The sequence below is a fragment of the Scatophagus argus genome, chromosome 13, assembly GCF_020382885.2.
Source record: "Scatophagus argus isolate fScaArg1 chromosome 13, fScaArg1.pri, whole genome shotgun sequence".
Lineage (NCBI taxonomy): Eukaryota > Metazoa > Chordata > Actinopteri > Scatophagidae > Scatophagus > Scatophagus argus.
In genome coordinates this window covers 10,946,901-10,973,291 of record NC_058505.1, presented here as the reverse complement: position 1 = coordinate 10,973,291, position 26,391 = coordinate 10,946,901, and the positions used below count along the sequence as shown (strand labels likewise).

The 26,391-nt window shown below is 40.9% G+C and overlaps 1 protein-coding gene across 3 annotated transcripts in view; it reads right to left on the bottom strand.

The window, feature by feature from the left end:
- The window catches only part of LOC124070015 (dipeptidyl aminopeptidase-like protein 6), a 70,927-nt gene that overhangs the window by 9,159 nt on the left and 35,377 nt on the right, over positions 1-26,391 (bottom strand). For 2 of the 3 annotated variants that reach the window (XM_046409602.1, XM_046409601.1), the window contains exons 2-8: positions 12,633-12,747; positions 11,081-11,179; positions 8,057-8,151; positions 7,879-7,953; positions 7,740-7,792; positions 7,207-7,288; positions 2,792-2,912 (exon numbers count right to left, since the gene is read on the bottom strand). In XM_046409602.1, the coding sequence (XP_046265558.1) occupies positions 2,792-2,912; positions 7,207-7,288; positions 7,740-7,792; positions 7,879-7,953; positions 8,057-8,151; positions 11,081-11,179; positions 12,633-12,747 (640 nt within the window). Of the gene's footprint in view, positions 1-2,791; positions 2,913-7,206; positions 7,289-7,739; positions 7,793-7,878; positions 7,954-8,056; positions 8,152-11,080; positions 11,180-12,632; positions 12,748-23,272; positions 23,424-26,391 lie in introns of those variants that run through there. The other variant, XM_046409603.1, reaches the window with a different exon arrangement.

Genomic DNA, 26,391 nt, shown 5'->3' with positions numbered 1-26,391 from the left:
AAAAAAAAATAATCCAGCAGACACCTGAAATCACTTGCTTTATCTCTTTAAAGTAGAAACAGACACCAAAATGACACCATCTGCATTTATATTTGTTCCTTACAGCCTAAGCCTCGCTTTCACTAAGCCATACTGTCTAGCATCAGCATGATTTTTCCCAGAAAATTAAGGCTCAATTTACAGCACAAAAGACACCAAAAGAGGAACGGGATTTGTTTTCTACATAAGCTAAGCCCAGATAATGGCGGAACAGCCAAAATATCTGTGGAAAGTCTAACTCGCAAAAGAAAACATCATCAAGGGAGGAAAAAGTTAAAAAGCTGTTTCCACTTTAAAAGAGGCCAGCATAACGGTTATATGCTCTTACTCAAGGTTGAGGACGTTTGACTGCAGAGAGTTTAACACCTGAGCGAAAGCCGGCAGCCTCGCCTTGAACCACTGTCATAACACCAGCAGTGACTCAAGCTATGTGATCTGTTGTCGTGAGGCAGTCAGTCATCCTCTGATAAATCCATGAAACACAGCAGGAACACATAGCAAGACAAATCTTGGAAATGGATTACTTCTTTCATGTTCAGTGACTACAACAAAGAAATAATCTCATTAATGAAAAAGAGATTAGAGCCAACAGTGAAGCAGTTCATGTGCTGTAGCAGAATTCTTTTCATAATAACTAGCATTTTGCAATTATATTATACAGTTACACTGCAATTATTATCTAAAACCATCCTCTGAATAAATCCAAAATTATTAATGATTAAAACAACGCCAGAGACAGAATTCTGCACTTACAAAGGAGTTCTGGGTGTAATGTGTTGCAGTAATATATCATTTTTTGTGTCATTTGACATTTCATTAATTTACACCGCCGAGGGGAGTTGGGGGGCTCCAACGCAGCGTGCCAGTGAAATGCCAGCATGGTCAAGAAATGCCACAAACAAAAACGACCGTTACCAACACAAACTGCCAGTCCGACCATCTCAGCAGACAAAGCGCGGACACCGACAAAATCATAAGTCCAGCACGAAGAAAGGTGGATAAAATCCTGAAAATATTTTAACCTGCATGGCTCCAGCTTTGAGTAACCTTGATGCAAGAGAGGTGTCTATGCTACTTAAATGATCCATACCATCACGATTGTTATTGTAAGATGACAATCTTAACAGGGAGTCCGTGTTAGTTTGAATTAACGGCTGTTTGTGAATATGAACGGCCCAGCTCTGCGCTCCTGAGGAGAGCCTTCACTAGTCTAATGCAATACACTTCAGCTTCTGTGCCTTGATTTAGAAACATTATCCTCTAACATGTTATAGCGCCTAGTTGTATTTCTGCAATTAAAGGTAAAAGTTAATGTAAAAGTAGTGTAATCAGTAACTTACTTACTTACAATACACAGCCAGTAAAGTAACTTATTCCTTTCAACTGAAACTAATGAAATGTAATATATTACAATGAAAGTAACCTGCTAAACAAGAAAACTATAAACTTTGTATAAATGAATGCATAGTGGAGAAACTACTCTCAAACATGGCAACGTGTCTGTAAACAAAGCCTCATCCAAGTGGTACGTAATTGGAATGTCTGCTTCACAAATGCGGTAATCAGAAAATGCCTCATATGAAACTACAAGCGTGCTGACTTATGAACATCTGCTGAGTGAGATTGCAGCACCGCAGACGTGAATTAATTAGAATTGCCCAAACGCAAAGACGAGCTATGGGAAGTCTAGAGAAGAAGGGGCGTTGAAAAGAAGCCAGCTGTGTCCTTTCAAATGGAATCACGCCTACAGACATACAGTTTGCCTCCAGGTGGGGGCAGGTGCATTAAAATTTACTTTGGAGTATCTTTCATGGTTGAGTCTGGGTGTTGTCGATTCACATTAAGAGGCTGACATCAATATTTTTACTTTAACAGTGGATCACATGGCTACTTGAGCTGCTCACAGTGACAAACCCAGAGAGAATTATCACCCCAATCTGCATTTCCCATCATGTCTACAAAGGTTTTTAACATTTCTTTAATGTTTTTTGGGTCTCAACTTTAGTCTTTGTCTTCAGTCTCACTGATCTCAAATCAGTTGGACGCATGGCTTGAATTTGCACCAAACAGCTGAAACAAACAGGTAAAGCAAAAAGAGCCTTATTTTATTTTATCTTATTTATTTACAGGTAAAGAGCCAAATACAGAGCTAAAGGAGAGTGCACTCATCAGCTGGACTGGAATGTGATATGCTTATGTTTTCCTAACCTATGTCAATTTAAAACATGATAATATGCTTACAACTTCTCCTTCCCCCAACCTACTACATATTAGTTAATGCAGGTTTAAGGGAAATACTAATTTCTTCTGCATACAGTTTTGTTTTGGACATAGTGTGCTTTAAAATTTGTGGCTTGGGGAAGGCCTTTTATGGTTTGGAAAAGAAATGGAGAATGAAAAGGAATGGTTTGTTGTGGAAGAATTTAACTGGCCTACACAGAATCCTGACCTCACCCATCCAACCTCTAAGCAAACACTCTTGTACCTCTGCTAGGCTCCAGAAGCTTGTGGAAAACCTTCTCAAGAAGAGCGAAAAGGTGTCAGAATCTGTTTCACGCTCACGGCAATGACATGAGATGATCAATGTGACGCTCAGGTGCCCACATACTTTTGGCCATGTAATGACGTGAGAATGTGGACCAAATTCACTGAACTCCCTTCAGTTTTGTCACTTTCGAAAGTGTCAGAAATTTCTGCTCTGTCTGAAAGTCCACCAAGCGCATCACGATGGATGTGATATTAGCTGTCTTACCTTCATACAGCCAGTCAGCAAGGCCATTGAAGACAATTTTCTCTTTACCAGTGGAAACCAGGCGGATTGCTCGGCTCTCTACTGTTGTTCTGTAGTAGATGTTGTTTTCAAATATGAAGATCTGAACAGAGAAATGCAGAGGGAAGAATCATTAGTCTCTGTATCGCTGCGTGCAGCCTTGAATTGTTATGTGTATTCTGGTGTGCACTTAGATGTAATTTTTTTTGCAGTGCAGACTACTTTTTTCTCAGCCTTTGCATTAGCCATCTGTGTGCATCTACTGCACACCAAGCCAACCTGTGGCTTCTTATCACAGTATGACTTCATGTTCATCCAGACAGAAAAGCGGCTACCAACTCAACGACACTTAAAAGCGAATCCAGTTTCAGTCAACACCTGCCTTGAGCACTGTGTTAACGGATATTTCCCTAATTACAGTTCGAGCTGGATTCCTCTCCAAAGCAGTGTGAAACCCTTACTGTTGCTATTCAAGGGGCTGGAGCTGGCTGAGACCCTGCAGGTGCATGCACACACACACACACACACACACACACACACACAAACGCATACACACACCCCTTTAAAGCCATGCACAAGCACACCATTTCTCCCTTCTGTTTACTGAGACATTATGCTGTCTGCTGGGGGTTTGCGATGGCTGAGCGAAACCGCAGGTTAGACTCCTTATTTAAGCCCTAAGTGCTTTCATTCCATCATCTGAAGGAATTAATACGCACTGCTCACAGATGAGAGTGTGACACTAACCCTCTGTCAATCCACTCCAGGGTTTTCACAGCCCTTCCTGGTGCCAGTATGAGGGAGATAAATGTGGGATTGATTTGTATCTGAAGCTAAGGTTGTGTTAGCGTGACTGGGCTCTCGGTCGAAAATCTCTTGAGTTAAAGCCTCAAGTCGCCAGCACTAGAGTCAAAAAAATAAAAGAGAAAGACTTTGATCTGTGGTGGCTGTTGAGAAAATCAAACTTTTACATCGTGGGATCAACATCCCAGGAAGACAGATCAATTCAAGGCTGTGTAAAGCAAAGGAAGCTGGTGGCTGCCAAATGCTAAGCAAAACTGCCACAGCACATAAAGAAAACCACAGGCTGAATAAATGAAAAAGTATTCTCAGTATTCTGATTGGCCAAAGATGCCTTAATCAAACCTCAAAACCAAAATTCAGCATCACAATGTTAACATCAAATGATTTAAAGAGAATTCATTATAGCATTTAGTTGCAAATGATTTTGAATGGCCTCAGAAAGCTGGATTAATTTACAGCTGGTGGCAATCGCTTGACTTAGGCACACTCATTCAGTGACTTTTCCATCTTCAAGGGCTTTAGATGGGAGAAAACAGAGAATAGGCAAAAGGCCGGAAAACAGTAGCATCAAAAGGGTGGAGAGATGAAAGTGGCAACATCAAAGATACAGAACCAGTGAAGCTCGAATAGCAGTGTTTCTTATTGTGTGTGTGTGAGTGTGTTTTTACTTGTGAAATATTGTCCAATTTTGTCACCATACATACATTTGGTTTCTAATTTTCATTCTATTTTGACCCCCCACCTGGCACCCCCCATGTCAGTATAACCCCTCTTTCAGGTGTATGAGTGTTTGTGTAGGTGTGTGTGTGTGTGTGTGTGTGTTGACCCAGCCTCACTGATTGCTTTGTCATGGTGGAGTAATTGCTTGCTGTTTAATGAGAGCGGCAGCCCAGGATTCATCTCCCTTTTCCTCTCACTGTTCATCTGACGCTTCATTGCACACAGCCATACTGCACTGCCAAACACTCACACTCACACACACACACCTCAAATCTTTATGTGCTGATGAAGTACTTGAAGATAAATTGCCCCAATTCTGATCAATTTGAAAAATCATTATATTCAGAAACAACGAGGGAGGAAAATAAAAGAAAACATGTTGAACATCGACAGGTCAGACAGAGACAAAACACGAGAGCTAATCTCATTTTTCTGACAAAAACTCAGCTGTTCATTAAATCAAATGCAGGGCGACAGTAACAACATTGCTAAAGGAACAATCGGTACACTATTACCATATGAAAATTAATCTGCTTTCTTCTCCCGGCAGGCAAAGTCTCATCGCACACTTGAAATGTTAATATTTTTTTTCACAGCAACGTATCTGTAGTTTAAGCAAATGATACTATAAGAGCAATTATGGAGGAAAAGAAAGCTTTGAAGCAATATCCAGTGAAACACTGTGCTATCTGTTGTCTAAGCACCGCAGTCCAAACAGTACCTAATTTAAACAGCATAAAAAAAGAAAAGAAAACAGAATATTGCATTATGCAATAGAAAAGAGCAAGATATTTGGGCACTTATTGAAGGATAGTGCTGACATTATTCTTACTGTAAATAAATCACATGAAACACCCAAAAATAACAGGGTTTCAGTTCACACTCAGTGCTCTCTGACTTCCCAAACCTCGCTATGGCACTCAGCTCCAAACCAATTGATTTTACTGGGAGAAGTAAATCTTTAAAAGCTGGCCATAAACATATAGTTTCACTTTTAAACTTGCCTAAATTATTTGCTGAAATAGCAGGGCACTGCAGCCCTTTCATGGGATTTGTTGGCGATTTGTTGCCTGGATCCAGACATTCAAATCATCCCAGTTCAGTGAGTTGGCTGATTCCGATTCGTCTGGCAGTTTCTCATCTGAAACAGCAGACAATCCAATGAGCGTCATGGGCGACTAGCAATTAGCCAATCAGTGCCATGGGCATCCATGCTTTGTTGACAAGCTGCATGCTGAATCCAAAAAGGAGTGATAACAACAACGACAAACGCTATAGACAAGATTGGTTCTTTTACAAAGATGCTGCTTTCACACAGACGGCATGTCACCTGTCCCCAACCCTGTACAAGTCTCCATCCCCGAAGTCAAACAAGCTAAATGTAATGCATTACTGGAATATCACACTATAAGAATCAGCCACCTCTAGCAGTTTTGTAGATACATTTAATGAAAGGGGGCCATCAAGCTGGCAGCTACAGTCAAAATCATGCTGTGTCTCTCTCCATCTCCTCTTCTGGGCTGCCGTTTTCACCATCAGAAGCCAATTTACTTCAGAACTGGAAGGCAGTTGCACATCTGTAAGCAGCTTGTTCTCCCAACGCTCATATTGGAGAATGAAGCAGTGTAACATCAGATGACCTTGAGGGGGATAAACCCAAAGAGGGGCTGTTGGACAGTTTTCCAGTTCAGCTCCTGAATGCACTCTGGTCAGTACATGGATTGTATTGTGGAGATTCCATTAATGTGGGAAACGCTGGCTGTAGCTTTGTTAGACCCAGACTGAGCAGCCAAAATGTCAAAAGTATGGCATATTAATGGGCATTTGCTAAAGCCACATATGCTGTGATTTTAATTTGGACAGTAGTCTCTGCTGAAATATGCCATTCAACTACCAGCAATCAAAACACAGAAGTAAAATCTGCTTTTGTTGCTGTCTTTTCTAAAGCTATTTAGGATTTGTTTGAAAAAGGACATCCTCAAACCATTAAATATCTTTATGTTCACTTATAACCTGTAGAATTTTGCTTCTTTTTCATCCCTGAATCACAGTTCATGTGAACAAATAATATTTGTACCTTCCATGGTCAAATATAAAGTACAGACTGAGCTACACTGAGCAGATGACCTCCAGCGAAGTTAAATTAAAACATAAAATTATGTTTTATTGAATTCAATTCAACTGCTACTGCTGAATGTATAATAACTTGAACTATTCTAACAGAATTTCCTGTGTAGATTTAAAAAGGAAATAGTTTGATTATAAGCAAAAAGTATTGAAGGACTTCAGGCATCTAGCGTAGCAGGCTTTAATCTACCCTTTTCAAAGCTACAAAAACTTTACTGTCTAAAAACAATGCAGTACATTTTTCAGTTTATAGATGCAATATTATCAGTGTATAAAGAGAAAAAAAAAAAATGGGAACACAAATATAAACTGAAATTAAATCTGTTGTCCAAATGGACAAACTGCCTTAAAAAATCTGTCCCCAAATGTGGCAAGCCATACACACACATACACACACACACACACACACACAGACTTTAGTGAATGCCATGTGTGCCCCCTCCCCAACAACCCCAGACTGTCCAGGCCCCAGATTGTGCCACCAAGATACCATCTGCCACTGCAGCTCTCACCAGCTCATGTGTTGTCACGAAATTGTAAAAGTAAAAATTATGGTGGTCAAATGAAGGAAAGTTCACAGCAGAACCGCTGAAGTGGTCATTACAGTGCATATAAACCTCTTATTGCACCAACATTTATCTGTTCCGCTGTGGCGAATCATAAACCATGTTTGTGTCCAGGATGATCCTGACAGATCCCCATCAGTTTGCCAGTACACAGTGAGTGTAATCTCGAGACCTCCTTACCAGCTGCTGGCCTCGGGGTCCCCATCCAGCAAACTGCAGAACGGCGTCGTGCACTTCAGGGGGATTCAGAGGCCACGTTTCCCTGTGGAGACAACACACAAAAAGAATCAATGTAGGATGTGCCTGCATGTACACTACATTTACAATACTCAGCGTGTATCTGAAAACAAAGTCACGGTCAGAGCTAGGAAGTCGTGGTTTAGTTTTATTTATTTATTTATTTATTTTTTGCCTTGTTTCCTCACTGTATGCTTCATCAATCAACCGCATTCTTTTTTTAGCTCAAGCTGACTTTGCTTGGCTGACTACAAATACAGAACAGGAGGGAAATAAGCAGACATAGATGGATGAAAGGCTAAAAACAGGCCAGGCTGAATGTAGCACACAAAACTAAATTGAGCTTAAACGCACTGGAACAAAGCAGTGCCAGAAGAAGGCACATGAGGCTGATGTCAGCAACCGAAGGCATATTATTATCCATTCACAGGGCACAGACGGATGATGGAAAAAGACACAACAGAGGTGGGTCTTACTGTGTCACAAGGCTGTAAATAATGTACTTGGCCTGGTAGGAATGCTGGTAGTTCTGCAGAGACCAAAAGCACCACAGTTAAAGGAGGACAACTTTTGAAATAATTAAGTGGTGCGAGTTAGCACTCAAAGGTTTCTCACCGGTTTCACTTCGAAGGCGAACAAAACATGCTGCATGTCTGGGGACACTTGGTACTTCTCGGCTCTGGATCTGACCTGGATGGGATCAAAAACACAGACTCGCAGTCATAACACACCCAGTACAGCAGCAGCAGCAGAGTAGACCGCGTACTCAGAGGACTTAACAGACAGTACTCACGAACAACTGGTTAGGCACAACAACATTCCTCTCCATTGTGCCAACATTAAGCTTGACAACGTCTCCATCCCTTGTGCGGTACAGCAGCTCATTGTCTGTAAATGACAAAAAGACAACCATCAGAAACCCTACAGCACAGAGTTTCTGTTCTTACATTGTACTATATAGTGTCTTGGCCTCCTCCTCCACCTTTATCAGTTATCACGAGAAAGTCAAACTGCTATTAAAGAGATAATTGAAGCATTTAGAAAGTCTTTAAAAAGGCTGTGAGAGCGTAAGACCTCCGGGCTAGCACTCAGCACTGCTGTTGTTGTCATCTCGCTCTGTAGACAACTAAACAGTCTCATCTCTTAATGAGAACATCCCACTAAATACTAAAATTGGTCAGAGATTGTTGTGCATGTTTTGCTACTGTGTAGAGCTTGCTCTCGTGCTGGTTTTTTAACTCCCTCAAACACAACAGCATTGTTTTTAGAGATCAGAATAAGTTTTATAACTGTAGAACTGTTCAAAACACTGCCTTGCTCCAGCCCTGACACCCTGACCAAACACATTTGATAAAATTTGTAAGCGAGAGTGAAAATGTTTGTTTTGTACAACTGGACAGTTTGTTCCATTTTACTTTACTGTCACTTTTCTTTTAGCAACAAAGCACACGAACAAAAGCTGGAAGTGCTTTTCCTGTGTAGATTTTCATGAGTAGATTTAGCCACAGATGTTTCTTGTTTACACCTCCTTTTCATTGCTGGACAATATTATATTCTGTTACATCTAAGAAATATGAAGATGACAGGCAGACAGCAGCAGCTCTTTGTTTTAGAGCCCAGTCTGAAGGTTGAATCCTTTGTGTCTGGATGTGTGAGAAACTCAGAGGTGAGTCCAAAGACTACTGAGGCAAGCGGTGATCAAAGAGCAACTGGGATCAATTACGCACTTCTGTGAATGAAACCCACAAAATATTGATGAGGACTACTGAAGTGTGAGGTTGTCCCATTGGGTTTCTTATCAGAAGGTCATTACCATCAAATGGGAGTTGATTGCATTAACTTAACTGGCAAGATGCAATGTCACACAATTGATTGCAGTGGTTTTCGTCAGGTGCTAAGGACATTTTCATCATGGTCGTGAATGAAGGGCACAGAACCTAACTAATTATATGTTAATAAGCTGGTAATGTAAGTAATCAGGGGAACAGTCTGCACAGTAGAACAAAAGGACAGATGCAAGGTCATAAGTAGGAGATGCAAGTTTGTACAAGTGCAGGCGATAATGTGAATTTATTAACATGCACAGTCGCATTCTAATGTATACATGCAAGTCAGCAGGTGTAGTCAAGCATAAGCTGCCTGTGCGTGAATGTCTGAGATTGTCAAACCTGTTTGAAATGTCTTCAAATGTAATAAACTTTTTACGATGGAAACTAATACAGACGATCATAATGATTCGTGTATATATATGCCTGGCACTTTCCTCCACGAAGCTACAAAGTGGTCCAATGTGACAGTTTTACAACACATATTTAAAAGGTGTTTTATAGAATATGAATCCCTGGATCCTTACTGTGCAGTGCTTCAAGGGAAGTTGATAGATATATTAAAAAAAAAAAAAAATCAATAAAATCACCTAATTGCAACATTTCAAGAAATGGCTCTAAAAGTTAAAGACTGAACAACCGTTTAAATTCTTGTGATTCAGGGAGTGTTGACACATCATATATTTAATGTTTCATACACAGTCTATACCTTTTCATCTGATTTCAAGCGACCAGCTGAGTATCTTGTGGATTCAAATACAACCAAGTATGTGCTTGCAAACATCAGAATTAGTTTAGAAGCTTAGTTTTTTTTTGTTACAAACCCAAGGTTCACTTATTACTGCTTTCTGGAGATTCATCTAGTTCATTTTACTCCATTCACAGAGGAAGACTGTGAGTGGTTGAAAGATCCCCAAAAAAGTTACAAAGTCGATCTTTCTTGCTTATCAATATTATTCAACATTCCTAGTACATTACAAACATTTAGATTTATTTAAATTATTTAATAAATCACAAGGATACAACAACAAATTAGTTGGTGTTATCAAAAAGTGGAATTAATTAGTACCAGTGTGACGAATAGTAGCGCCCAGTAAAACACAAAATGAAGTATTATTGATTTATTTAATCAAGCAGAAACTGAAAAATATTTCCTGTTTTATTTTCCAGCTGAACACCAGAGGGCACCCAGTCAGCTGATCCAGCGTTTATGAGCTCAGGTGGCAACTTCCTATTCCCTACTTTGTCAAGGTTGTAGAGGCCACAGCAAATCCGTTCTGTTGTACATCTGTTCAAATTAGACCATGTTACTGAACGCGAAGCGCCCTGCATGCTGAATCTGTAGTGCACACTAGATGAGCTCAGAAACTGTTGCATTTGTTTGCCATGAAGACAAAAAAAAAACAAAAAGAAAAACAATAACAGCTTGAGGGGCTTGATGTGAACCTACATAATGATAGCGTGTGTAATTAAAATCATTTTTTTTATTCTAATAAATATAAATATTATATTATTAAATATCTAATTTAATTATATGACAGAAGGAAACTCTATGAATGTGCCTACCTGAGGAAATAAAATGACTTAAGGGCTGTACTTAATCATAAAATGTTGCATCTCTGATAGAATTTTCTTGACAGATTATTAAAAGTAAAACTTTTTGCCAGATTGTATTTCTACAGCATCAGACAGGAGATAAAATTCATCGTTTGCAATTACATGTTTTGTAATAAGTTCTATGCATCGCTGACAAATGTTTTGCTGCTGCAATGCTATTTTTAGTCCTAAAGGTTGGCTTGGTCTATGTCTTGTCTATGACATAATAAACGACAACAACTATAACTTTGCACAATTTAAGATTCAGGATCAGATTTTAATCTTGATGGTATATTCTGAATCATTGACAAATATGATGTCTGTCCTAACGCGATTGACTGTGTTCTTCTTTCTGACATGAGAGGCGGCTGCTAAATGCCAAACTCTTCACTCACCACTGAGCCACTTGGCGTTGGGGTCGTGGATGCGAAGGTCCGGTCCAAAAACATCCTCTATGGTCACTTTCTTCTTGAGGGCGAGGCTGTCGTCTTCACCTGTCAAGTGCATCACCAAAGAATAAACATAAAGAGAACATGATGTAAAACAGCTCATGTGTTATCTAAAGGTGACTCTTGAAAATATGACAAGTTGTCCTTCAGCCTTTTCTTAGCATTTGAAGTCTGTCAGTTTGCCATAACTGAAGACAACCCACAGCACTCAAAAATCAAGCCTAATGCGTCGCTCTGGTGGCTGCAGCCTCATACAAGAGACTACTACAACACTTTTATCTCTGGATATGGGACCACCAACCACTATTCACCACTGTAGGTAGAGCAATTCAGAGCAAAGTACAAAGAAGAAAAAGGCTCCTGGTATTGCACTATTGATTTGAGAGCATCAGTTCCCGTCTGCCTGCCTCGTCTTCATCAGCAGGGGGACGACTCCTTCCATCCCCAAAATCTCTAAAAGACATCTAAAGCTGACAGCTGAACTGCAGGTGGAGTAGACAACAGGAGGAACTTCTACCGCGCATTTACCCTGGAAACAACAGTTAGACACGAGTTGTCGGGATGGTTGACAGCCCAGTCTTACTGTACATAACACTGCATCAACAGCTTCTTCAGCAGGATGTACGTTGTGACTGAGCGGCGAGATCTCAGTGTGTAACTACCATGTCAGACATTGTAAAGTGTTTATCGACTTCAAAGAAATTCTCTTGTCTGGCAAGAAGCTGCAGAGTTGGGGGAGAAAACTAATTTTCAACACGAGTGGTATCTCTGATGCTGTGCCAATCTGACAAATGGCTGGAGTTATTACTGCATAATCATCTCCATTAAACGGGCTTGAATGGCATTAAACATAAAAGGGCCCATTGCCTAGTGAGACGATGAACCTGCCTCTGTGCCAAACCTGTACACACCAACTGGAAAAACCAAACCACAACATCCGTAAAAACCTTGCCCCCCTGAACATCCATCCATCCATCCATTTCCTATACCGCTTATCCGTCAGGGTCACGGGGGAGCTGGAGCCCAGCTGACTACGGGCGAGAGGCGGGGTTCACCCTGGACTGGTCGCCAGTCAATCGCAGGGCCAACACACAAAGACAGACAACCACACACTCTCACACTCACACACTAGGGGCAATTTAGAGTAGCCAATTAACCTAATGTGCATGTTTTTGGTATTGTGGGAGGAAGCCGGAGTACCCGGAGAAAACCCACGCAGACACAGGGAGAACATGCAAACTCCACATAGAAGGGCCCAGACTGGGATTCGAACCTGGAACCCTCTTGCTATGAGGCGACAGTGCTAACCACTGCACCACCGTGCCGCCCCCCCCTGAACAAGGTTAGCAAATTAAATAAAAAATTTAAATTTGTTTTGAAAAAAATGACACATTCCATTCCATTTCTACTAATAAAAACAATCAATAAAAGGACCGCGTATCCTTGGGAAGGAAGGAACCCTTTGAATGATAGCATGTGTGTGTGTGTGTGTACATACGAGGGGTCAGCAAGATGACAGAGGTGACAATCAGGGAACAGATGATGAGGATGACCAGCAGGGCGATGGCTATTCCTTTCCAGTTCCTCTGTGGTGGAGCACTGCCTACCAGGTCCTAAAAAAAAAAAAAAAAAGAAAAAAAAAAGAAAAAAGAAAGACATTACAGATTACACTGATGCACACACACACACACACACACAGATACTTGCACGCAGACAGGAAACAAAATATCACCTTGAATGATTTGTCTCCACAGGATCAATCTACTGTATTACAGCAGAACGATAACCTTCAAGTGATGAATTTTATTTCAAAATGGATGCAAGCTGTTTGATCTTATACACAAGACAGATGTTTTTTGTACTGTCACAGCTGGAGCCAGGGATTGGTCAGAGGACAGCTCATTCTCTGCCGACAACTCAGCGACTTGTGTGCAGTAACGCTGCATCGTGCAGCTGCTCCCCTGCTGCCCGCAAACGAAGAGTTCCTGCAGCTTCGCCTGATAGCTGGAGTGGAGCTATGGCTTCAGCGCGGACACAACAGGCAGAATAATGAGCCGCTCTCCTCATACGGCCCAGCAGATTGTAGATGGGTGATCAGCCCTGTTTGAAACACATATACTACAAAAATCCATGGGACATACAAGACATTTTAACTGCAGAAGTGCACAATGCAGCAATCAGAAGGCCCCCTGAAGTCTGCCTGATACTACAATCATTTGTCATCTGTGGGGGGGGGGGGGGGGGGGGGGGGTTAGTGTGTGATGTAACTGGTGGGTCTTGTATGAACACACACCAGTCCTTGACGTACTGTGTTCATAACAGATCAACAAGACAACTCTGAAATACCATCATGTGACATGTGAGCAGCACTATACATGTTTGAGGATATATTGTATGAATGGATGAAATCTCCATCCAGATGCTTGAAGAATTAAGGTCAAAAATCAAGGTTTCTGTCATGGCCTCTGAGTATATATGTGTGTGCACAGACAGACACACACACACGTACATTAATCTCTCTGCTCATCATCAGTGAGGAAAAGTGAGAAGCTCCAGCCACCCATATCAGTCCAGCTGTTGATATCCTTGTTACCAATTAAAACCCGGTCTCTGCCTGCCTGCCTGTGAGTGGTTATACACTATGCGGCAGCTCCATGAACCATCCAGAGGTTAATGAGGAGCATGTGTGTGTGCACACGTGAGGGTCACACGATTGACTTTATTGTCCATCTCAGTGGAAATGTGTCTTTCTCCCAAAGTACAGCTAATGTACTTGCACCACACACAGCGCAACACACCATTAAAACATGCAAAATACACTAATATTTATGGGTTATATTAATAAGAAATCTCTAGCAAGTGTTCCCTGATGCAGTCATTCTGTGTTCAATGTCTGTATGGAGGAGAGCATACGAGTCTTTTTCTATACGTTCTGGCTAACGCTTGAGAACAGCTCATCTCTCTTGGGAAGAAATAACGCCTTTTATATCTTTAAAGAATTTAAATTGCTATGTTGCAAGTTACTTTCCACTTAAAAAGGTCTAACTGTGCGTGTGTGTATCCGTACCTGTGTGTGCGCATTTTCACTGCCTGTGCACCTGCTGTCTCTGCACAGTTTGTCTCACAGTGAGGCAAATCGATACTGAAGGCAGTGAGTACACACAGAAAAACAGCAGGCACATTAATAAGCTGATTTATTGCTGCAGAGGTAAGGATTTTTGCGATAAGGTGTATGGACTTGTATACTGGATTCATAATATATTAATGTCCCAGTGTTATCATACCCTAATGGGGAAGACATGCTGTTGAAGTCGCCTTTGATATCAGCAATCACTTCACACCCCTGACCGAGCTGCAGATAAAACAATGAGATGATCTGACAGGTGTGCAGATAACAGTCTGGACTCTGCATCTGCTTATTTGTTGTTTCAGTATATCCGCACTGAAAATGGCAAACCATTTAGTGCCGGTGGGTGATTTAATACGGCCCAGTCCAGTATCCAGTTCATGGCAGCCACTGCCTGCTGGACAGGCACGGATCTATAAATGTGACAGCTGGATCTACGCCACATAACACAGGAAAAGTGTCTCTCAGTGGAATATTTCCAGACTCTTTGATGCCAGTCTGGGAGGCATGTGAGTAAATATTTAGTTCTAGTCATTTTTATTTCCCACCCATGACAAATTCAGCATCCTCACTGTACAGAAGCACAAGAGGCACAAGGTAAAATTACTTCAGACAGCCTACTTTTAAAATCTTAAATACATCTCCCGCAGGCCCTGTGGGCTAATTCAGGCTGTGGAAATGTAGCATGCAGACGACTTGACGAGCAGAAGTAGTTTCCCTCCGCCGCTTGGCATTTCTGTAAACAGAAACCCAGTTATTCAAGCTCCGACTGGGCAGATTTTCCATAATTCAAATCAGTAGACAATCAAGTACTATTGGAGCTCCCCTTTTCACTGTGAAATCCTCAAAAAAAAAACAACATCCAGTTGAAACGGATACAACCATTAACCTTCCCTGATCCAGAATACATAGGAACGACATGAAAAAGATATGATCGATGTTTATCGGGCTTCCTGTGACAAGCTGAGTGGTGGTCAACGGAGCCATCAGAACAGCTGTCGTCCCTATTTACTGCAAACCACCCACATAGCCAACAAAAGCTACTGCAGAGAGAGCTGAGAATAGTTTCTACAAGAATACATTTTTCTTTGACGTTCAGTCAGATAGTTTGAAACCCCTATTGATGGCATACAGAGATGGTTCAACTGTTTGAGGGTCAGTGTATGGTCAACCAGGATTAGCCTGTACCATGCACAGTCTGACCACATCTCAAATCAAAGGTGTGGCTGTTCCAAAAGGACTGGAATCCACACTAGAAGAAGGGTGGAAAGAAAAGAGAGAGAGGAGACTTTACGAAACTTTATGGCGATAATGGAGCACATTTTCAGGGCTAGTGTACACAGAGGTTAATGTTAGAAGTGACATGAATGGTTGCCAAGTCAAGAATGAAAGCTAGAGAAGTTGAGATCCTGGCTTTTTTCTCACCTACGCACAGCTGGCCAGTCACGGCGTGACGTGGGTGTTGGAGAGCTTTGGAAAGTTTCAGAAAAAATAATAATAATCACAGACCGGGCCGGTATAGTACAATTAGCAAAGGTCTAATTCCCCCACAGCTATTTGGAGCAACCACCATGATTAATCCTCAGTAAAAGCATTAAGTTTGAAATTGAAGCTGGCATGTTTTTATGATAAAACTCCCCATGAGGGTCAGTACATTTTTTTAAGAAACACAGGTAAAACCTTCTTATAATTATTAAACTCAGCTCTAGTTTCCAGCTTTTGTTTCTATTTATTGATGAATTAAATTATTGTCTTTCTTGTTAAAGACATAGCGACCTCCTCCCACACTGGAATCCATGTATGTATTTTAAAATAGCGTTGACAATCCACTGTTATTACAGTGTCTTAGCTGTGATTGCTTTGTCACTGCAGACTGCTTTATCCCTGTGTGAAATGTGGAACATTTCACCCACCTACTCAACCACAAATGATCAGGCAGCACCAAACTATGGCTGAATTCACTCATAAAATACATGAAAACTCTCAATACCTCCTCTGTTTCCAGCAAATGAAAACCCTAAAGAGACCCACAAAAGCCAACTTCAGATGGACTATCTGATTTCCCTGATGGTCAGTGTGTTTAGGTTTATAACTCTAGCTGTGCAGCTGTAAATTTTACCATTCCCCAGATGTCGAGTTTTCTGAAAAGCTCTTAACGATGAGAGAAGTATATCTGTGTGTGAAAGGAAATCTTGACCTCTGGCAGCATTTTCAGACATGGCAGAGTATCACCGGCTGCCTGCATTAAGCCATCTCCTTCTCTTAGACTGTGTGAAGAGCACGCATGTATGCCTTGCAGCGTATAACAATAACACCTACATCAATAAATGAGAACCAGAGCCATTTTCACCCTACTTCTCTACAGACACCGCATCTAAACAAATGCTGCGCATTTCGGCACTGATGACTCCAAAGGATAGAAAATCCCATAAGAGGGAATGATGCGTTTATTTTGTCTTTTTCCCCCAATTCATTTGTCTCTATTTTCTTTCTATTTTGAGACAAAGGGGCTGTATGAATGAATCATCTTTTAAGGTCAAGCTTCCTTCTTCCACCCCAACTCTCTCCCTTTAATCCTCTCTCCCTCCCACTTTCTCTTTGTGTAACCATCTCTTTGTCTCGCTGCTGAAGTGTGAAATGGATCTTTCCTGATCTCTGAGCACCTGGTTTCCAAGGGAACCAAGAGAGTCATTTGAGTCAGATTTGCAGTGAACATGGTGCTGGCTGCTGTACAGTACAGTGGGGACTAACATTACTGTTAGGCGTCATGTGGGAAATGTGCCTGAGGGCTCACGATATTAACTTAGGAGTCAGAAAACAAGACACTCACAAATATGACACGAGGGAATCCAGACATTTGAAACGAAAGCAAACTTCAGCTGTCGAAAGACATCGGATACTTGACACATGATATATCACCCCACTGTAATGTAGTCACTGTCTGACAACAGTCAAATTCGAGAGTGAAGCAGTAGCCTTTGGATATGGGGGTAAACTTTTCCTCTGGAACACCATCAATAAATTATGGGCATTCATGAGTGAGATTAAGAATTCATGCCAGCTGGCTATTGGTTCATCGATAGTAGGACACAAGCCCGTCTCTGTCTATCCAACCTGTCTTTGTCCGCTTTGGAAAATGTATAGTGTGTGGTCACACACAACACAGGTGACACCGAGATAACTCAACATTATTTACATAACACGCTGTAACTTGCAGACATATTCGTTATTAAGAGATAAACTCTGATAAACAGAGGGAAGCGCAAAATTGTGAATTAAGGACGATGTGCAAATCAAGGCATCTCTACGAACTCAGTGGAGCGTACCGTGAACCAAATCTCGCTGAGGTGAGGAACTTCATTAAGAAAAACTGCACAAGAAAGTTCAGTCTTAGAGCACCAGGATTAGACAACAAGTGGTGAAGCACCCGTACAATCCTTGTGCACGGTGCACAGCTTTGCAGCACAGGCACAGCGTTTCCCACAGCGTGACAGCGTTCTGTCAATCCGACAGTGTTACACAGACGCATACACCTACACCTCTGGTCTCTTACTGCACATACACCGACTTGTCTCTTTGTGAGCCTGTCTCACCGTGTCTGCTCTGACTTTTGTTGTCAGCGGGATGCTTTATAAAGTCACCCCCCCCAAAAAATACAACTTGTGTTTTGGATCTTTTTTTTCGTCTGTGACTCCGTTTTCACAACAGCAGGTGAGCCAGGTGTGGAGGAGGCTTGTTGTTAATGACAAAGCCTATCGAAAGGATCAAAACTAATGTGGTATCGAACAAAACTTCACCAACCAGGTGCACTTACAAGCTTAAAACAAGCCTACATATAACAGGAGAGGGCACACCACAGTCAGTACATTTACAGGAGGGACATAATACCAAAGAACATTTCTCTTTATGGGTTTTTCTGCAAAGTATGTAGATTGGAGGGGCATAGTGAAAGGTGACTCTCCTAATTCACTGACCATGAATGGCGTTGTTCTCTCCAACAGATAAAAAATAAATAAATGTAAAAAAAAAAAAAAAAAAAGAAACTAACATAAGTCACCAAATATACTTTGTCAGCTGTCAATAAACCTGGACAGCACATCCTTATAAAATCACATGTGAGAAATACAATTTGAGTTTAGTATGTGCAGTGTTGATATTGTTGCAGGCTGGTACAAATAAACGAATGTTTGGGACAGCCTGAGAAAGACAAAAGCACCATAATCTTTCCTAATTCAAATTTAGCAAGCTGTTGGAGTTCAGTTTTGGCCACATTATAATTAAATAAGAAGAAGCTGAAAACACGACTCTGACATATTTCGGCCTTGTGAAGTTGATGTGATTAATCTGTTCGCTTATTTACACTTCAAGCAGACACAAAGCAGTTGTGCTTGTCAGTTCAAGTCAAATATTCACTCTGTTTTCAGCTTTGTTTATTGTCTTCAGCAACTCCCAAAGAAAATGTGTGGCTCATGAGATGCTGAATGCCCCCACTGTGTTTTCCAGATAGCCAACATCTGGTCAGGCTATAAAGAGTTGGATTAATAAATATCTGTGGGCTTGCCACCACAAGGAACTACTTTCACACTACACTGTTGACTGATTGTAAATATAAAAATATCGATAAGTACAGCTTTCCATATATAAACCCTTAAAACTCAGGCACATTTTTAAATGAATAGTAGTAACAGTAGCAGTGGCGGTTGTAGTAGCATTCCTAGCGGCACTGGTGATAAACTGGTGAGGTAAGTGAGAAGTGCATTATGATGTTCTTTCACAACAGGTCAACAATAATATTAAATGATTTAGACCACTGCCTTTAACACCATTATCTGATTTCATCTGGGAATAAATTATTCATAATCTGATGAGATGCATTATCTCATGGCTCAAACACTTTAAGTCTTCCAGTCAGCCACAGTATTGTATATGCTGACTATCTTAAATTAAGTTACACCCAGCCAGTGTGTCTCATTTAAAAACACCATAAGTGCCGCAGTTGTCAGAATGGATACATTACCCAAACTGGAGTGGGAGGTGCTCTAAGGGATCTATACCTTTAAGAGTGTGTGTGTGTGTGTGTGTGTGTGTGTGTCTTCATCTGTGGATAAATTTGAAACTAGTGGGACCCAGGAATGTCTCACATGTACCCAGATGTTGTTTAGTATGACTTGACAAGGATAAACGAACATACAACATACAGCACATACACCAAAGTCAAAAGTAAATTTAATGTAATATAACAAGAATGAGAGTCTACTGCCATAGTAGCAGCTAAATGCTAACAACTTCACAATGATGCTAACACGCTGATGTTAAGGAAGTACGGATACACTGATTAGTGCTAAACACAGAACTGTAGTGCTAAACTGTGAGTTTACAGTTTGAAATTTTGTCAAAACTGTAATTTCAAACCAGTTGTGACTTTAATAGTGTGAGGACATGAAGACAATCCATCCAATAGTTGTCAAGATGTTTTAAAAAACAAAAAACAAAAACACAGACGTCAACCTCAAGGTGATATGGTGTTGGAGAAAAAGTGAAGGGATCGCTGACGTTACGCACCAATTCGTCTAATTTTTGCAGACTTGAGTTTGGAATTATGGCCGTCGCCATCTTGGTTTTTTGAAAACAGAGGTGCCCATATTTTGACGAGAGTGGAGTTGGGGAGGATACCGACTGAGAACTTGAGGACACGGTGTGGTAGCGAATGCAAAATGAACATCATGCTGTACTGAAGAAGACTTGCAACTAGTGAGTGAGACCATACACTCTTTAGGAAACTGTTCACTGAGGTAATAAATCAAGTCATTTGTAGTCATTTTCACATAAGTTTAAAGACAATCAGACTTTTTTTTTTTTTAAACCAATGGAGCTTTAAGGCACTTTCAGTCCAGCTTCCTTTCCAGAACCAAAAGTTTTGTCCGATTACTATACTATCTACGCCAGGCGCATATACTGTGTCTGCAAGAACTTACATTAAAAAATAAAAATGCATAGCAACAAAGCAAGACATAGATTACAGCAGTTACGGCAGCAAGTCAACAAAAACAATTAGTTAAATCACAAAGTACTTCATAAATCAATTTAACGACAACAGTATTGTCTGTTATTTTCAACTTTGGCATGAGAACTAAATATTTTCCAAGGCCATTTGGTTTTCAGTGCAGCACTACCGTCCTCCAACAACAGCTTCATCTGTAATGTTGTTACCCCAACAAAGGAAATAGCAAAGTGACTTAGCTTAGTGTGTTTGCTACAGTAAGCTGGCATATTTCAAAATGCGTCAGTTTTACCCGATGATCCTTCCTGACGATAATCATTTGAAATAATCCAACAAAACAGATGTGGAGGAAATCCACCCTAGTTGGTTCGAAACTAAATGAGTGTTTGGGCATATGCTTCAGAGACTACAAGTGAGAATCTGCTGCACGATAACCGTAAAAGTGAGAACATGAGTGGTGACTAAAAGACAGAGCTACCAGCAGATATTTTCTGGGCTTTTTTATGGTCTTTCATTGGTCTTTGTACGTATTAATAACATGCTGATACATACTGAGCATGTGAAACTGGGAGTGAGATGAGAAAAGCAGAAACGAGGCGACGTTAACTCCCGCTGACTCTCTACAGGAAAAAATGGCAAGACTAAGCAAAAGAAGTCTTTTCTCAGAGGATATAATTTACAGCCTGCCTCTGGACACAACTGGCGCAGTATCTTTTAATCAAAAGTAAATAAAAAAAGTAGCGCAAAACAACACGACAGGAGTAGTAGTAACTCTTGCTGTCTTTTTTTTTTTTTTTAAAATCTTGAGTGTTTCTCCCTCAAAATGTCCCTGAATATTAAATCCATTTAGAGTTAAAGAAAAGATAAGAGACCAATTATACTTTCAGAATAATTAGGTGCAGACCAAATGGATATAGCACAATGAAAGCTTTGGGAGGAAAAAAAAAAATATTACAAAAACATTCAAATTGAATTTAGTCAGGGCAGATTTTTTTTTTTTTTAATAGAAGCTAGATGGACTGTCGGTCTGCAAATCCATTTTGTCCATTCAGTCACTTTATAACAGGACGCTTTATACTGCACGAGTTACCTTTGATCCCCTCGGCCTGAATGGCCACTTGTGTTTTAAATGACAATAGGACTCCTCCGCTGTTACCCCGCTGCTGCCTTGAACAAAACAATGAAGTTGAAAAGCAGCAAGTGCAGTAATGGAGGAGATATGATAACATGCAACAATCTGAGTACAACAGTAACAATAGATTGTGTGGTGGCAGTTTCTGCTGTTTTTCTTCTTCTTCTTTTTTTCTTTTCTTTGAAGCATCACAATCAACGACAATGTGAGGGCTGCACAACAGATACGTCGACAGCGATGTCGGATAAAGAACGTAGTGCACTTCCTCGGCCTGCTCTAACAAAGACCGCAGCATTTCTTAATGGAGAGGAAGATGCGATAGCTTCAAAGTCCATTCTGTTTACTTATATGTTCAGGTTGAAGTACAACACATTGCTTGACTGCATTCAGCAGTAATGTTGCAGCAGAGTTCAAATCCCAGCTCCTCAGCTGCGTGGTACTTCCTGTGCTGTGATATCTTTGTCTCTCTCTGCCTCTGTCTCCACGTCATTAAAGGAGACGCTCAGGCTGGCATTTGCATCTGAAACTGATATTACCAACGAGCAAGGTCATTACTGAGGCTATTTTCTGAGCTTTCCAACCAACAGGAAATGTTGTTTGTACAAACTGCGCATGCTGAGAAAAGAAAAGAAGTCGAGGTCGTATGAAAACCACTCAGAGCTCATACAGACACATTCTTCTTTTTCCCAGACAAAGGCGAAATAATTATTGCATGTGCATACACATAAACCGTGTTATGTTGTGCTGCAATGGTTGAGCATATGTGCATTTCAGTCTCTCTGAGCTTCCTTTTTCAAGTCTGGCAGCGTCTCAACCTTCAAAAGCGCTCATCTGATCTGAACCTGGTTATGGATCTGCGGTACTGCTGTCGACTCCACACTCCCTCTTTCATAAATGCCTGAATAGGCCGCGAAAAACAAACACTTTACTGGTAAAATATTCAAAAGTGCTGACTGCATTGAACAGAGAGACAGACAGAAAAGAGAGAGAGAGAGATCTTCATGCAGCTGAAAAAGTGCACAAGGAGACCAGGAACAGTGAAATGCACTGAGGCTCTGAAACCTTTTCCACTTTGTCAAATACCAAACTTAATTATGACCCGCTTGCAACAATTATGTAGAGTGAAGAGCTCGAGCTCCAGTGCAGCCTTTGAAAATGCACCAATACTCCACAATCAACAACCGTTATGAAACTGGTCAAGGTGTTCTCGCTTCATGAGAGCAAATACGAGTTTATTTATGTGAAGCACCTTTCAAACTAATTTGTGATATCACTGCCAGGAGCTCAGTTATGTAAACCCAGAAGTGGATTGTGTGTGTGTGTGTCCATTACATCATTTCACACTGTTCCCTGTGGCCTCATACAGAGCAGCACAATCTAAACTCTGTGAGCTGACACAACAATACAAAGCCCATTAACATCCACTGGTTTTCCTTCTCTTTTGATGCAAACTTTTACCAACAACAACAAAAAAGCTCTTTTGGCCCCGAGAAAAAGCAACAGTGTGCATCAGAGGACAAGGAGCTGTTTTCCAAAAGCCAAACAGCGAAAGAAAACAGGACACCTCTTGTTATCTTATAGACGCTACACCTGCGGGCTGAAGTTACAACAGGAGTTCATTAAATATTTAGGCAGAAGTTTAGAAGTTGTTGTTGCTCTTATGGTTCACATTCAAACTGCAGCACTCAATCATTTCTGGACAAGGAAATTAAAAATAAAATAATAATAATAAAAAAAGAAGTCAGCCAAACAAATCAAGCCGTATCGGATATTTTCGTTATCTTGTCATCAGCTGTTTCCGCCGCAGCTGCTACATTTGCTTTTTTTTTTTTTTTTTTTTTAAATCATTCACAAACAAGACAGACCGGCTCGTCCTACCTGATCCTGCTGCTGAGCCGCTTTCGCCGGCCCGTTCGCGTCTTTCGCAGAAGTCATGACGGTGAATAAAGCGGAGAGGAAGGAGGGAAAAGAGGGGCGCACGGCGGCGTCCGCTGCTGACAGGTGCAGAATAATGAAGCGGAGAGAGACGCAGAGAGACGGAGCGAGAGAGGAGAGGGGGGGGGGGGGGGGGGGGCGTGTAAAGTGTTCAAGGATATCCAGTGATTTGCTGAAACAATGAAGAGACCGTGGGCGCAGACAGCGCCGCGCAGGCTTCAGCTGATGTGCAGGAAACTGTGGACCGCTGCGATGTGGGAGGTTCACTGTGCCTTTCAGGGTGGCGGTGTGATCCTGCACAGCTCGGTGGGCTCCTACAACTCAAAACCCTCACCTGTTTTATTCTCCAGTCATGAATTTGCGCTCTTGTTTCCCGAAATGGAGAATCACGGGGGGATAAGACACTATATCTGCAGTGAAAGCAAATGCCAGAGGTTACCGCATATCACACTGCTGGCAAGTTTCTTTCATTATCAGCTTCAAAATTCCCGTTTTACCACGACGTGAAACTACATAAGTCAAACCTAAATAGGAGAATGGAGCCAAAAAGAAGCAAAACGTAAAATGACTTAATTTTGATGATGTAAAATGACTTAATTTAAACACACACAGTCGCTCCTGGTGCTGAAAAGGTTTTCTCAGACTTCTCTGAAACTGCAAAGCTTTACCATTTCCATGTCTGCGGTGTGTTTTCGCCCCATCCTCTGTAATAAAGGAGAGCTCAAGGTTTTGTCCTTCCACCTGGCCCTATATTTAGTCGTGTCAGGCTCCACTTGCCACTGCTCGGCTCCGAGCTCACAGCAACTGATAATATGGAGACCTGTCAGTTTGGATCAGATCACTGTGGGCACTCATTACTGGCAAGTCCATTACACAGGAAATGGAAACAGGAATCAATGCAAGTAGAACAAAATACTTTCAGGTATTAGTGCAGTTCTTTTCGGGGGGGGATTTTTAGTCATCTTGCATAACTTTACAGCACATTCATAACTAACAGTATTTTGTGCATTGCAGTTTGGGGAGCAGCAGAGAAAAAGATTTTGCATAATGTGTCTATACCCATAAAAATTGTTATTTACTCCACCATACTGTGTGCCAGTGCTGCTGTATTGTCTGCCAATGCAACGAAGGGTTGCTGCTTGCCCTTCTCTTGAGAAGCAGTGCTACCTTCCTCCCACACAGAGCAGAAATAGTTCCAGCTCTTAACAAAACATTGTTTGTGTTGTAACGCTCTCACCGTGTGTCACATCTCTCTGCACACACGATCCACACTCTTATTAGCACAGTTTGTCTGTCTATACAGACACACACACACACATACACACACTGCGCTAGGGTTCTGGAGAAAGCATTTCTTCTGAAGTCATGCACAGACTCTGCAGAGCTCCTGGCCTTTTGAACCAGTCATCTGTTGGAGGGAAAGGAACTGAACAATCTCAAAGAAGAAAACCACTAAGAAAGTCCACGATGTGAGTCACCGGCAGAGAGGATGATGTGTGTTTGGCATCAGCACGAGGGAAAGATCCCCTCATTACAGTAGTGTCTTCAGCTTAATGTGCAGCCGTACCCGTATTATCATATGAAGGGGTAATTATTGTTATGGTGATGATACATTCCCTCTCAGCTGTTTGTGAATCTATAAATTAACAGGAATCAGTATATCAGAGTATCTTTATCTTAAAATCAGGAGAAGGCATGATAATTAACATAAATAAGGCAGTAAATCTTGAAATGTTTCCATTGCTCCATGAAATTTTTATGAAATTACATCTCAGTTCATTACTTATTTAAAATTATGAATGGTGATGAAGACACAAAGTACTGTAATCAGATTAGGAAAACCAGCAGCTGTTATCAGTCTGACGTGACTTATCTTTAAGGACCTGCATGTTCTGATCATCAACATCATCGTTAGGTTCATCAAGTCTGGCCTACATAATAAAGTGAACCATGTGCTTTAATCATCCTCCATGAATGAACTCTCACAGGTTCCATTAAATATTCACATGTTAAGAAATACATAAGGTTTCAGGCTATTTTCACACTACTTTTGAAATGACATTAAAAAGTAGTGACATACAGAGACGTCCCTGTAATACGGATGCACCAATCCAACCGGCCTGGTTGTTATAGGCACCAATATTTAGTTTAGTTTATTGAGAGAATCTGCTATTGACAGTGGTGGTGAGGGAAGTACATTAAATGTCATAAAAAAACATTAAAAAACAAAGTTTTCACCATCAGTTACCACATACGCATTCAGTCCTCATCATTATAAGATGCTGCCATTTTTTTAAATTTTTTTTTTGACCATAAATCAATCTTTGTCGTCAAGTTAGCTTAAAAAAATCGTAATCAGTTCCACTCATGATCCTTACCCTCATTTCTGGCATTGTGTATCCTTTGGCTTGTACACTCTTAATATTTGCACTCTTCCTTCTTAACACTGCAACTTCTGCACAGCAGTTTCCCCGGGGTGAATCAAGTTCTGTCCTGTCTCATCATATGTTCTTCACAGTAGGGTTCAGATTTTAGGGAAAAACGAGAGCACTGGTATCAAAACAGTAAAAGGGATAAAAGGGGAAAGCAACAACAAAATACAGCAGAGTACACCAAGTCCAAGCCTGAAATAATAGATAATTAATAACAGTACAGATGGCAGGTTAGAGAGTGGGCAGCACTAAGCTTCACTAGTCAGCCCATTTCTGGCCTTCACCACTGGTGCCTCACAGGTTTAGGATGAAAGGGGGGAAAAAAACAAAACAAAGAAATTCTACACTCAAAATAAATAAATAAATTCAATGTAAAAGGTCAAATGTTTTTCTACCATTTTGAGTCAGTGTATATAAATGAAATAAGTTAAATGTAATTCATTACAGGTGACAGAATAACTAGTTAAAAATATGTAGTTTCTGTGTAATATTTGAACAATAAACATTTAAATAAACATGTGATGTTTATGTAGAAGTTCCCCTTAACTTTATATCTAATAACTGAATGAACAGGATTATAGGCATAAGGTTTATGCATAAGTTTACATTAACTTAATGAAATCAGACACT